We start from the raw sequence: 11,905 nt of genomic DNA on the forward strand, positions 1-11,905 counted from the left end.
CCGTGTCAGAGGCCTTACATATGTCCAGATAGACGACATCCATAGCTCTTCCCTTGTCCACTGATGTGGTCACTCCATCATAGAAGGCCACTTGGTTGGTCAGGTAGGACTTGCCCTTGGGGAAGCCATGCTGTCTGTCTTGAATCACCTCTGTCCTCCATGTGCCTTGGTATAGCTTCTAGGAGGATCTGTTATATGATCTTCCCAGGCACTGAGGTGAGGCTGACAGGTCGGTAGTTCTCAGGGTCCTCCTTTCTGCCTGTTTAAAAATCAGTGCAATGTTTCCCTTTTTTCTGAAGTTCCTCCAGGGACATCACCTGACTGCCATGGCTTTTCTAATATCAGAGAGTGTTTTGGCAACTACATCAGCCAATTCCCTCAGGACTCGGATGCATCTCATCAGGTCCCACAGACTTGTGTATCAACACTGTTTCCAGCACAAATCCAAAACATTGCCCTAGCTATGATGAAGAAAAATAACTCTATCTGAGCCAAAATGAGCACAATGCCACAAAGGACAAAAACGAAATCACTCTGTCCTTCCTTCGCTCACAGTCAGTTCCAACTTCCCTTCACTCACATGTCAGCACACATAAAAACACATGTGTATACGCACCCAGTTACACAGGAATTCCTGCACACACACACATTCAACACAGAGACTTGTCATTACATAAGTGTTCACATGTGCTTACACACACTTGCACACTCACCCTTGCATGGAGATTTATATATGCAAGCTCGTTTACAAGCACAGATATGTATGTGCTCGTCTGCACACACACGTGCCCACAGACATACACACACACAATACACACACACACACACTGACACCACACACACTTGCTTGCTCACATGCAAAAACGTGCGTGTACACCAACACATGCACAGGCACACACACACAAATGCACTTGTTCACACACATGCGTTTGCAAATGCACACATAGCCGCGGGCACACAGGCACAAACACACCCACAGGCACACGCAGGTGCACACGAGGAAGAACAGCCTCTCCCCACACACCCTGAGATTCCAAGCCCTGGTGGATTTAATGACAGCAAAGGGCTTTGGGGCTTTTGTGGGTTGGGCAGGAGTAGTTCAATCAATTGCGTCCTCATTATAGGAAAGACAGAAGGTGTAGTGGAGTCCAAGCTGCAGGGTCTTTTTTGGAAACTCAGCCTGTTCACATGCAAAGTCCGTGCATGAGTGGCAAAGACAAAGCTGGAGACAATCCTTATTGCTGCAGCTCCAGCGGTTCCCCACCTAACAAGTCAAAATAATCCCTAAGCTTCAAAAGATCCAGCCCATCCCTAGTGATTGCTGTAGGGCAGTTGTAGGAGCTTGTCCCAAGCTCCTCCATCATTTCTCCCCACGGGAACACCTCCGGTAGTCAGAAGCCATCCTGCAAAGTCTGAAGATTACGCTCAACACAGATGTGAGACAACGATGTAGAGGTGGCTGAAACCTTCAGGCTTTCTCCACAGGTTCCAGATCATGAGGCTGTTGTAGAGGGTTTCCCTCCACACCAAATGCAGAGGGCACCTTCTGTTGCTACAGTAGCTGCTGCCAATGCAGGAGAGGTCACAGCACCCAGAATTGATGGGCACTCCGTCACAGCTGAGGATGCTGCCAATGGCAGCGGAGGTGGAGGATCCCACAATGGTGGTCTGCGGGAAGGAGCTGAGGATGGGTCTGGGCAGTGTCACCACCATGGGGGAGGCCTGGATGACAATGATGGAGTTCTGGCACTGCCTGACCCAAGGCTCATTGCAGCTGTTGGCCAGTGGGGTCAGGCCGCAGGGATGGCAGGGCCAGCACTTGTCGGAGTAGGACATATCTCAGGGCTGGTGGTCAACCTGGGAGAGAGGGCAGGGAGGAAGAAGAGCACAGGACACCTGAGGAACAGCCTGCAACCTCACCAACAGGAAGCCAAGGCACCTGCCGTGTGGGGAGGTGGAGGCTGTGCAGCGGGGAGCAAGTGCTTCTTTGCCTGACCTCCACGGGGTCCTTTGGGTAGCAGTCAGGCCCAGGGATGCTTCTGCCTGGCCTGTAGCAAAAGCTACCTCAGCCCAGCCTCTGCCTCTCTCCATGACCGCCCATGCCTCCCGTGCCCCCATGACCATGATCGCACAGAGCACTTGCAAGACTAAGAAGCAGGTATCAACCTGAAGGCTAGACTTTGTCCTGGAGCACGTGGATGAGAAAGGGGGTTCCACGTCACCTGGTTCCAAAGGAGAGGGCGGTGACTGAAGTGGTCAACAGAGCGACCAGTTGGGCTGGCTTTTATACTCACCCCACACTGCCTCGGGCCCAAAGGCAGCCTCTGCATAAGGGACAATTTTCCTGTATGCCCGTAATGAATGGAAACATCCCAGGGATGTGTTGCTGTTTCCCGCTACACTACCTTCGTATTTCCTGGTTTATGGTTTATGATGGATGAGCAAGACCCTTTGAGATTCTATATGGGAAAGTATTCCCTGTGATTCTTCTGAGCATTTTAAAGGAGACCAAATATATATAAAAGCACAGGCCAGTATTAAGCAATATACGATTTCTCTTTCACAGACATTATCTACACTGTGTAGGTACATAAATCAAAAGGTTTCTCTTCTTTTATACACCCCAGTTCACCCATTCCAAGCTACTCAGACTCTTGCAGCTGAACCAGAGAACCAGCCTGTCCCGGTATCAGTCGGCCCTGTACAAAAGAAGAAATCTTGGAAGGGGAAGTCAGCTCGTTTAGTAAGGGATGAAGAACCTTTTTCTAAGAAGGAGCCAGAGGAAGAGATTGAGGAGGCAGAGTGCCCCAAAGCAGGGCCATCATGAGGACAGAAGAGAGAAGAGAATGGGTCATTGCTTGAAGAGGATGAAGAGGAAGAACTCATAAAAGAGACGGTAACTACCCGGTCTCTATCCCTGAGTGAACTGCAAGATGTGCGAAAGGATTTCAGCCCTCGTCCAGGTGAGCACATTGTCACCTGGCTGCTCCAGTGCTGGGATAACAGGGCCAGTAGCCTGGATTAGAGGGTAGGGAAGGCAAGCAGCTGGGATCCCTTTCTAGGGAAGGGGACATTGACAAAGCAATTGGAAAAGGTGCACGAGTCCTTGGCCTCTGGAGATGACTCCTGTTGGGTGTGAAGGAAAAGTATCCCTTCAATGAAGATGTTCTATGTCACCCAGGCAAGCGGACCACCATGGAGAAAGGTATCCAGTACCTGAGGGAACTAGCTGTGCTGGAAGTGATTTATGGTGACTCGGACAATGGGCAATCATCCAAAGATCCAGATGAAGTCAATTGCACGCGACCTATGTGGCGGAAGCTTGTACGGAGTGCACCATCATCATATGCCAAGTCATTAGCAGTAATGGCCTGGAAAGACAGAGGGATCAATGGTAGATGAATTGACTGGCCAACTCCAGCAATATGAAGAAAGTCTCTCTTCCTCCCTACGGGCCTGCGTCTCTGCTGTAGAGAAACTGTCCCGGGAGTTCCAGCAATTCAAAAAGGATATGCCTTACCCTCCACCCGTACGGACCGGTATCTCAGCCATTAGGAATAAGCGCTCTTCTGCTCAAGAGAGAGGATATAGAGGATACACACCATGAGCCACCCTGTGGTTTCACTTGCATGACTACGGAGAGGACATGAGGAGGTGGGATGGAAAACCTACCTTGACCCTAGAGGCACAAGTATGCGAGTTGCAAGGAAAAACAATTACAAAGGAGGTTCGGGTTCCTCCAGAAAAATCGTCGCTCCACTTTCCAGTGGGCAGTTCCCCAGAAAGAATAGAAGAGCTGATCTCACCTCTGATCCTCTTGAAGGGACTTCTGATTCCTATTTACAAGAAGTGAGTAACAAGTACTATGACCAGGACTAGAGGGGCCCTGCCTCCAGCCAGGCGGAGGAGAGGGACAACCAAGTTTATTGGACTGTGTGGATTAGATGGCCTGGCACATCAGACCCACAGGAATATAAGGCTTTAGTGGACACCAGTGCACAAAGTACCCTAATGGCATCAAGCCATATAGGGGCAGAACCCATCTGTATTTCTGGAGTGACAGGAGGATCCCAGCAGCTGACTGTACTGCAGGCCAAAGTGAGCCTAACTGGGAATGAGTGGCAGAAGCACCATTGTGACTGGCCCAGAGGCTCTGTGCATCCTGGGCATAGACTACCTCAGGAGAGGGTATTTCAGGGACCCAAAAGGGTACCGGTGGGCTTTGGTATAGCTGCCTTGGAGACGGAAGAAATTAAACAGCTGTCCACCTTGCCTGGTCTCTCAGAGGACCCTTCCATGGTGGGGTTGCTCAGGGTCAAAGAACAACAGGTGCCGATCGCTACCACAACAGTGCACCGGCGGCAATATCGCACCAACAGAGACTCCCTGATCCCCATCCATGAGCTGATTCGTCGGCTGGAGAGCTAAGGAGTGATCAGCAAGACTCACTCACCCTTCAACAGCCCCATATGGCCAGTGCGAAAGTCTAATGGAGAATGGAGACTGACAGTAGACTATTGTGGCCTGAATGAAGTCACACCGCCACTGAGTGCTGTTTGCCAGACATGCTAGAACTTCAACATGAACTGGAATCAACGGCAGCCAAGTGGTACGCCACCACTGATATTGCTAATGCATTTTTCTCAATCTCTTCGGCGGTGGAGTGCAGGCCACAGTTTGCTTTCACTTGGAGGGGTGTCCAATACACCCGGAATCAACTTCCCCAGGGGTGGAAACACAGCCTTACCATTTGCCATGGGCTGATACAGACTGCACTGGAACAGGGTGAAGCTCCAAAGCACCTGCAATACTTTGATGACATCATCATATGGGGCAACACATCAGAAGAAGTTTTCAAGAAAGGGAAGAAAATAATTCAAATTCTTCTGAAAGCTGGTTTTGCCATAAAACAAAGTAAGGTCAAAGGATCTGCACAGGAGATCCAGTTTTTAAGAATAAAAAGGCAAGATGGACGTCATCAGATCCCAATGGATGTGATCAACAAAATAACAGCTATGTCTCCACCAACTAGCAAAAAAGAAACACAAGCTTTCTTGGGTGTTGTGGGTTTCTGGAGAATGCATATTCCAAATTCTAGTCTAATTGTAAACCCTCTTTATCAAGTGACCCAGAAGAAGAATGATTTTAAATGGGGCCCTGAGCAACAACAATCCTTCGAACAAATTAAACACAAATGAACACAAATGAAACAGGAGATAGTTTATGCTATATCCCTCAGGCCAGTCCAGGCAGGACAAGATGTTAAAAATGTGCTCTACACGGCAGCCGGGGAGAATGGCTCTACTTGGAGTGTCTGGCAGAAGGCACCAGGAGAGACCCAAGGTTGACCTCTAGGGTTTTGGAGTCGAGGATATAGGGGATCTGAGTCCCGCTATACTCCAACTGAAAAGGAGATATTGGCAGCATATGAAGGAGTTCGAGCTGCCTCAGAAGTGGTTGGTACTGAAGCACAGCTCCTCCTGGCACCGCGACTGCCGGCGCTGGGCTGGATGTTCAAAGGGAGGGTCCCCTCTACACATCATGCGACTGATGCTACGTGGAGTAAGTGTGTCACATTTATTACACAGCGGGCTCAAATAGGAAACCCCAGTTGTCCAGGAATCTTGGAAGTGATCATGGACTGGCCAGAAGGCAAAGGTTTTGGAATATCGCCAGAAGAGGAGGTGGCGCGTGCTGATATAATAAACTGACAGAAAACGAAAGGCAATCTGCCCTGTTTACTGATGGGTCTTCTCATATTGTAGGCAAACATCGAAAGTGGAAAGCTGCTGTGTGGAGCCCTGTATGATGAGCCGCAGAAGTTGCTGAAGTACAAGGTGAGCTAAGTCAGTTTGCACAAGTGAAAGCCATCCAGCTGGCTTTAGATATTGCTGAATGAGAAAAATGGCCAGTACTCTTTCTCTATACTGACTCATAGATTGTGGCAAATGCTCTATGGGGGTGGCTACAGCAATGGAAGCAGAGCAACTGGCAGCACAGAGGCAAGCCCATCTGGGCTGCTGAATTGTGGCAAGATATTGCTGTCCGATTAGAGAATCTGGTCATAAAAGTACATAGATGCTCATGTACCCAAGAGTCAGGCCACTGAAGAACATCAAAACAACCATCAGGTGGATCAGGCTGCTAAGATTGAAGTGGTTCAGGTGGATCTGGACTGGCAACATAAGGGTGAATTATTTATAGCTCAGTGGGCCCATGACACCTCAGGCCATCAGGGAAGAGATGCAACATATAGATGGGCTCGGGATCAAGAGGTGGACTTGACCATGGACGCTATTGCACAGGTTATCCCTGAATGTGAAACGTGCGCTGCGATCAAACAAGCCAAGCGGTTAAAGCCCCTCTGGTATGAAGGACGATGGTTGAAATATAAATATGAGGAGGCCTGGCAGACTGACTATATCACACTTCCACAAACTCGCCAAGGCAAGCGCTATGTGCTTACCATGGTGGAAGCAACCACCGGATGGCTGGAAACATACCCTGTGCCCCATGCCACCGCCCGGAACACTATCCTGGGCCTTGACAAACAAGTCTTATGGCGACATGGCACTCCCGAAAGAACTGAGTCAGGCAATGGGACTCATTTCCGAAACAACCTCATAGACACCTGGGCCAAAGACCATGGCATTGAGTGGGTATATCACATCCCCCATCATGCACCAGATTCCGGAAAAATTGAACGATACAACGGACTGTTAAAGACTACCCTGAGAGCAATGGGTGATGGGACATTCAAACATTGGGATAAACATTTAGCAAAAGCCACCTGGTTAGTCAACACTAGGGGATCTACTAATAGAGCTGGCCCTGCCCAATCAAAACTTTTACGTACTGTAGAAGGGGATAAAAACCCTGTGATGCATGTAAAAAATATGCTGGGAAGACAGTCTGTGTTACTCCTGCCTCAGGCAAATGCAAACCCATTTGTGGGATTGCTTTTGCCCAGGGACCTGGGTGCACTTGGTGGGTAATGCAGAAGGATGGGGAAGTCCAATGTGTACCTCAGGGAGATTTGATTTTGGGTGAAAATAGTCAATGATTTGAATTGTATTATGTTAATTGCTACACAACATGGTATGATATTACTACTATGGTTGCTGTCTTTATTACAGTAAGATGGTATTACAGTAAGAATCACCCAGGCTGATGAGGAATGAGCTTTACTGAAACCGAGCAACATGCAGCGGTGATGGAACCAGAACTGGCTTCAGCAGCTTGCGTGCAGCAACTTCCTCGAGATCGACATCTTTGACGTGCGCATCATGGACATGGACAGTGCCAGATACCAATCCAACACTACATACTGTTGTCCCAAATATGAGTTCTTCCACCCAGTGTGCAGAGAGCTGAAAACCACATGTAGCCGAGATACTTGCTTTTATTCCAAATCTGCACAGAGTTGGGTGCTAGGTGGTAGGCTCACAAAGCTAGCATGCATAAGTGAACACATGGAAAATATTTATACAGTTCGATCAACAGTTATCAGTATTTTTTTAAAAGTTGACTTTGTTACCCTTGTTGCCATTGGTTCTCAAAAGCCTCGTCACCATGTAAAATCACAGTGCCCTTTTTTTCTAGGCATGCTCAGTGAGGAAGAGGCTTTTGTGAGGAGGGGGCTTTCTCCGCCCAGGGGCAGGTTTCTAATATGCCCATTATATGTTATTATATGTTAATTATGTATTAATTAGGATAGTTCACTCAATGTTCAGTAGTTGTGTTTCTTTTGTGATTATCTTGTTCCTTCCTTCAAGGTTGTGCCTTGTTAACTGCTCACAGATACTAAACAATAGCCCCAGCTTAATTCACAGAATCAGAGAATCATTAAGGTTGGAAAGGACCTTCAAGATCATCAAGTCCAGCGATCAACCCAACACCACCATGCCCACTAAACCATGTCCTGAAGCGCCACATCCACACGTTTTTTGAACACTTCCAGAGATGGCGACTCCACCACCTCCCTGGGCAGCCTGTTCCAATGCTTAACCACCCTCTCGGTGAAGAAATTTTTCCTAATATCCAATCTAAACCTCCCCCGGCACAAATTGAGGCTATTTCCTCCTGTCCTATCACTACTTACTTGGGAGAAGAGACCAACACTCATGTCACCACAACCCCCTTTCAGGTAGTTGTAGAAAGCCATAAGGTCTCCCCTCAGCCTCCTCTTCTCCAGACTGAGCAACCCCAGTTCCCTCAGCCGCTCCTCATAAGACTCGTGCTCCAGACCCCTCACCAGCTTTGTTCCCCTTCTTTGGACATGCTCCAGCACCTCAACGTCCTTCTTGTAGTGAGGAGCCTAACACTGAACACAGGATTCGAGGTGCGGCCTCACCAGTGCTGAGTATAGGGGTACAATCACTCCCTTACTCCTGCTGGCCACACTATTCCTGATACAGGTCAGGATGCTGTTGGCCACCTGGGCACACTGCTGGCTCATATTCAGCCACCTGTCAAACATCACCCCCAGGTCCTTTTCCGCTGGGCAGCTCTCCAGCCACTCCTCCCCAAGCCTCTAGCGTTGCATGGGGTTGTTGTGACCCAAGAGCAGGACCCTGCACTTGGCCTTGTTAAACCTCATACAGTTGACCTCTGCCCATCGATCCAGCCTGTCCAGATCCCTCCGCAGAGCCCTCCTACCCTCCAGCAGATCAACACTCCCACCCAACTTGGTGTCTTCTGCAAACTTACTGAGGGAGCACTTGATTCCTTCATCCATATCATTGATAAAGATATTGAACAAGACCGACCTGAGATCCAAGCCCTGGGGAACACCGCTTGTGACCGGACACCAGCCGGATTTAACGCCGTTCACCACAACTCTCTGAGCTCCACCATCCAGCCAGTTCTTTATCTAGCAAAGAGTACACATGTCTAATCCACAAGCCGCCAGTTTCTCCAGGAGAATGCTGTGGGAGACGCTGTCAAAGGCTTTGCTAAAGTCCAGGTAGACAACGTCCACAGCCTTTCCCTCATCCACTAAGTGGGTCACCTGGTCATAGAAGGAAATCGGGTTGGTTAAGCAGGACCTGCCTTTCATGAACCCATGCTGGCTGGGCCTGATCCCTTGGTTGTCCTTCACATGCCCCGTGAGCACCCTCAAGATGAGCTGCTCCATGATCTTCCCTGGCACAGAGGTCAGGCTGACAGGCCTGTAGTTCCCAGGATCCTCCTTCCAGCCTTTCTTGTAGATGGGCGTCACATTGGCAAGCCTCCAGTCTTCTGGGACCTCCCCTGTTAACCAGGACTGCTGATAAATGATGGAGAGTGGCTTGGCAAAGCTCCTCCGCCAGCTCTCTCAGTACTCTTGGGTGGATCCCATCAGGCCCCATAGACTTGTGGGTGTCCAGGTGGCTTAACAGGTCCTTAACTGTTTCCTGCTGGATTACGGGGAGTTTATTGTGCTCTCCATCCCTGTCTTCCAGCTCAGGGGGCTGAATACCCTGCGGATACCTGGACTGACTATTAAAGACTGAGGTAAAGAAGGCATTAAGTACCTCAACCTTGTCCTCATCCTTGGAGACAATGTTCCCCGCCATATCCAGTAAGGGATGGAGATTCTCCTTGCCTCTCTATTTGTTGTTAATATATTTGTAGCAGCATTTTTTGTTATCCTTTACGACTGTGGCCAGATTGAGCTCTAGATGGGCTTTGCCTTTCTAATTTTGTCTCTGCTTGACCTAACGAGACCCTTGTACTCTTCTTGAGTTGCTTTCCCCTTCTTCCAGAGTGATAAACTCTCCTCTTTTCCCTGAGTCCCATCACAATCTCCCTGTTCAGCCAGGCCAGTCGCCTTCCCCGCCAGCTCTTCTTACGGCACATGGGGACCGCCTGCTCCTGCACCTTTAAGATTTCCTTTTTGAAGTTGTCCAGCCTTCCTGGACCCCTTTGCCCTTCAGGACTGCCTCCCAAGGGACTTTCTCAACCAGTGTCCTGAACAGGCCAAAGTCTGCCCTCCGGAATTCCATGGTAGCAGTTTTGCTGATGCCGCTCCTTACTTCACTCAGAATCAAGAATTCTATCATGTCGTGGTCGCTAAGCCCAAGACGGCCTCCGACCACCACATCTCCCACAAGTCCTTCTCTGTTTGTAAACAGCAGTTCAAGCAAGGCACCTCCCCTGGTGGGCTCACTCACCAGCTGTGTCAGGAAGTTATCCTCCACACACTGCAGGAACCTCCTACACTGTTTCCTCTCTGCCGTGTTATACTTCCAGCAGACGTCCAGTAGATTGAAGTCCCCTACAAGAACAAGGGCTAGTGATTGTGAGACTTCTGCCAGTCGCTTGTAGAATGCTTATTCTGCCTCTTCACCCTGGTTAGGTGGTCTATAACAGACAGCCAGCAGGATAGCTGCCTTGTTGGCCTTTCCCCTCATCCTTACCCATAAGCACTTGACTTTGTCATCACAAGCGTTGATTTCTATACAATCAAAACGCTCCCTAATATACAGAGCCACCCCACCACCTCTCCTTCCTTGCCTATCCCTTCGGAAGAGCTTATAGCCATCCATTGCAGCACTCCAGTCATGGGAAGCATCCCACCATGTTTTTGTGATGGCAACTACATCATAGCTGTCCCGCTGCACAATGGCTTCAGCTCCTCCTGTTTGGTGCCCAATGCTGCATGCATTGGGGTAGATGCACTTGATCTGGGCTATCAGTTTCACCCCCAACATCGGCATGCCACCCCTAGGCTCATCTCTAGTGAGCCTGGTTTTAACCACTTCCCCCTTTGAATCTAGTTTAAAGCCCTCTCTGTAAGGCCTGCCAGCTCGTAAGCAAGAATCCTTTTGCCCCTTGGAGACAGTTGCACTCCATCTGCTGCCAGCAGGCCCAGTGCCATGTAAACCGCCTCATGGTAAAAAACACCCAAATTCTGATGACGGCATCAGCCCCTGAGCCATGTGTTGATCAGGTGTGTTTTCCTATTCCTTTCAGCATTCCTCCCTGTCACTGAAGGGATTGATGAAAACACTACCTGTGCTCCCGCTCCATTGACCAGTCGCCCCAGTGCTCTGAAGTCCTTTTTAATTGCCTTTGGGCTTCTTAGCGCAACCTCATATTGCCAACCTGTAGGACCAACAGTGGGTAGTAATCAGTGCGCCAAACCAGACCAGGGAGTTTCCTGGTGACATCTCTCACCCAGGCCCCAGGGAAGCAGCAGCCTTCCCTGTGGGTTGGGTCCGGTCGGCATATTGGGCCTTCTGTTCCCCTCAGGAGGGAGTCGCCTACGACAATTACCCTCCTTTTTCTCCTAACAGAGGACATCTTGAAGCGTGGGGCTGGATGACTCACCCTAGGCACCCCCCTGGATGGACCTTCGTCAGGGTCCTCATGTGCCTGGCCCTCAAGTTCCCGAGCCCCATACCTGTTGTGTGAGGGCAGCTGGGATGGTGAGGGAGGCCAGGAGGGGATTCGTCTGCTGCCCCGAGCAGGGACCTGCTTCCATTCTCCCTCACCTCTTAGGTCCCCTCCTTCTGCTTGGCAGCAAGAGGGCAGGGGATCCCCTGCTGCTTGTGGAGCCTCCACCGGCTGCCCCTGCCCCAGGGACGGCCGGCTGCGGCTCCACTGACCCACCTCCCTCTTGCACTCCCTGATACCCCTCAGCCTCCCCACGGCCTCTGCCAGCTCTGCCCCAGGCTGAGCAGGTCGCTCACCTGGTCGCACCGCACGCAAGGTGGTGTCTCCGCTGGTCTCTGGCACAAGCAACAGGCTCAGGCACTCCCTATAGCCGCGTGCTTGAGCGGGAGCTCGGTCTGGATCACCACATTCCTTTTGGCCATGGCTTTCAGCCAATTGAGACCATGGCTGATCCTCTTCTGGGAGTCCAATGGCCACTCGTCAGAGAGCCTCTAGTGCCGGGGGTGATAGCACCCTGACTGCACAC

General features: G+C 50.2%; 1 protein-coding gene across 1 annotated transcript; it reads right to left on the reverse strand.

Annotated features, from left to right (window-relative positions):
- Positions 1–1,425: 1,425 nt before the first annotated feature.
- On the reverse strand, positions 1,426–1,836 carry LOC309413395 (feather keratin Cos2-3-like; the record flags this gene model as incomplete). The annotated part of the gene is made up of 1 exon (XM_082010515.1): positions 1,426–1,836. The coding sequence occupies one exon, from the start codon at positions 1,834–1,836 to the stop codon at positions 1,426–1,428; it is 411 nt and encodes a 136-aa protein (XP_081866641.1).
- Positions 1,837–11,905: the final 10,069 nt, after the last annotated feature.

This window comes from Phaethon aethereus (assembly GCF_964289735.1).
Source record: "Phaethon aethereus genome assembly, chromosome: 25".
Classification (NCBI taxonomy): Eukaryota; Metazoa; Chordata; class Aves; order Phaethontiformes; family Phaethontidae; genus Phaethon; species Phaethon aethereus.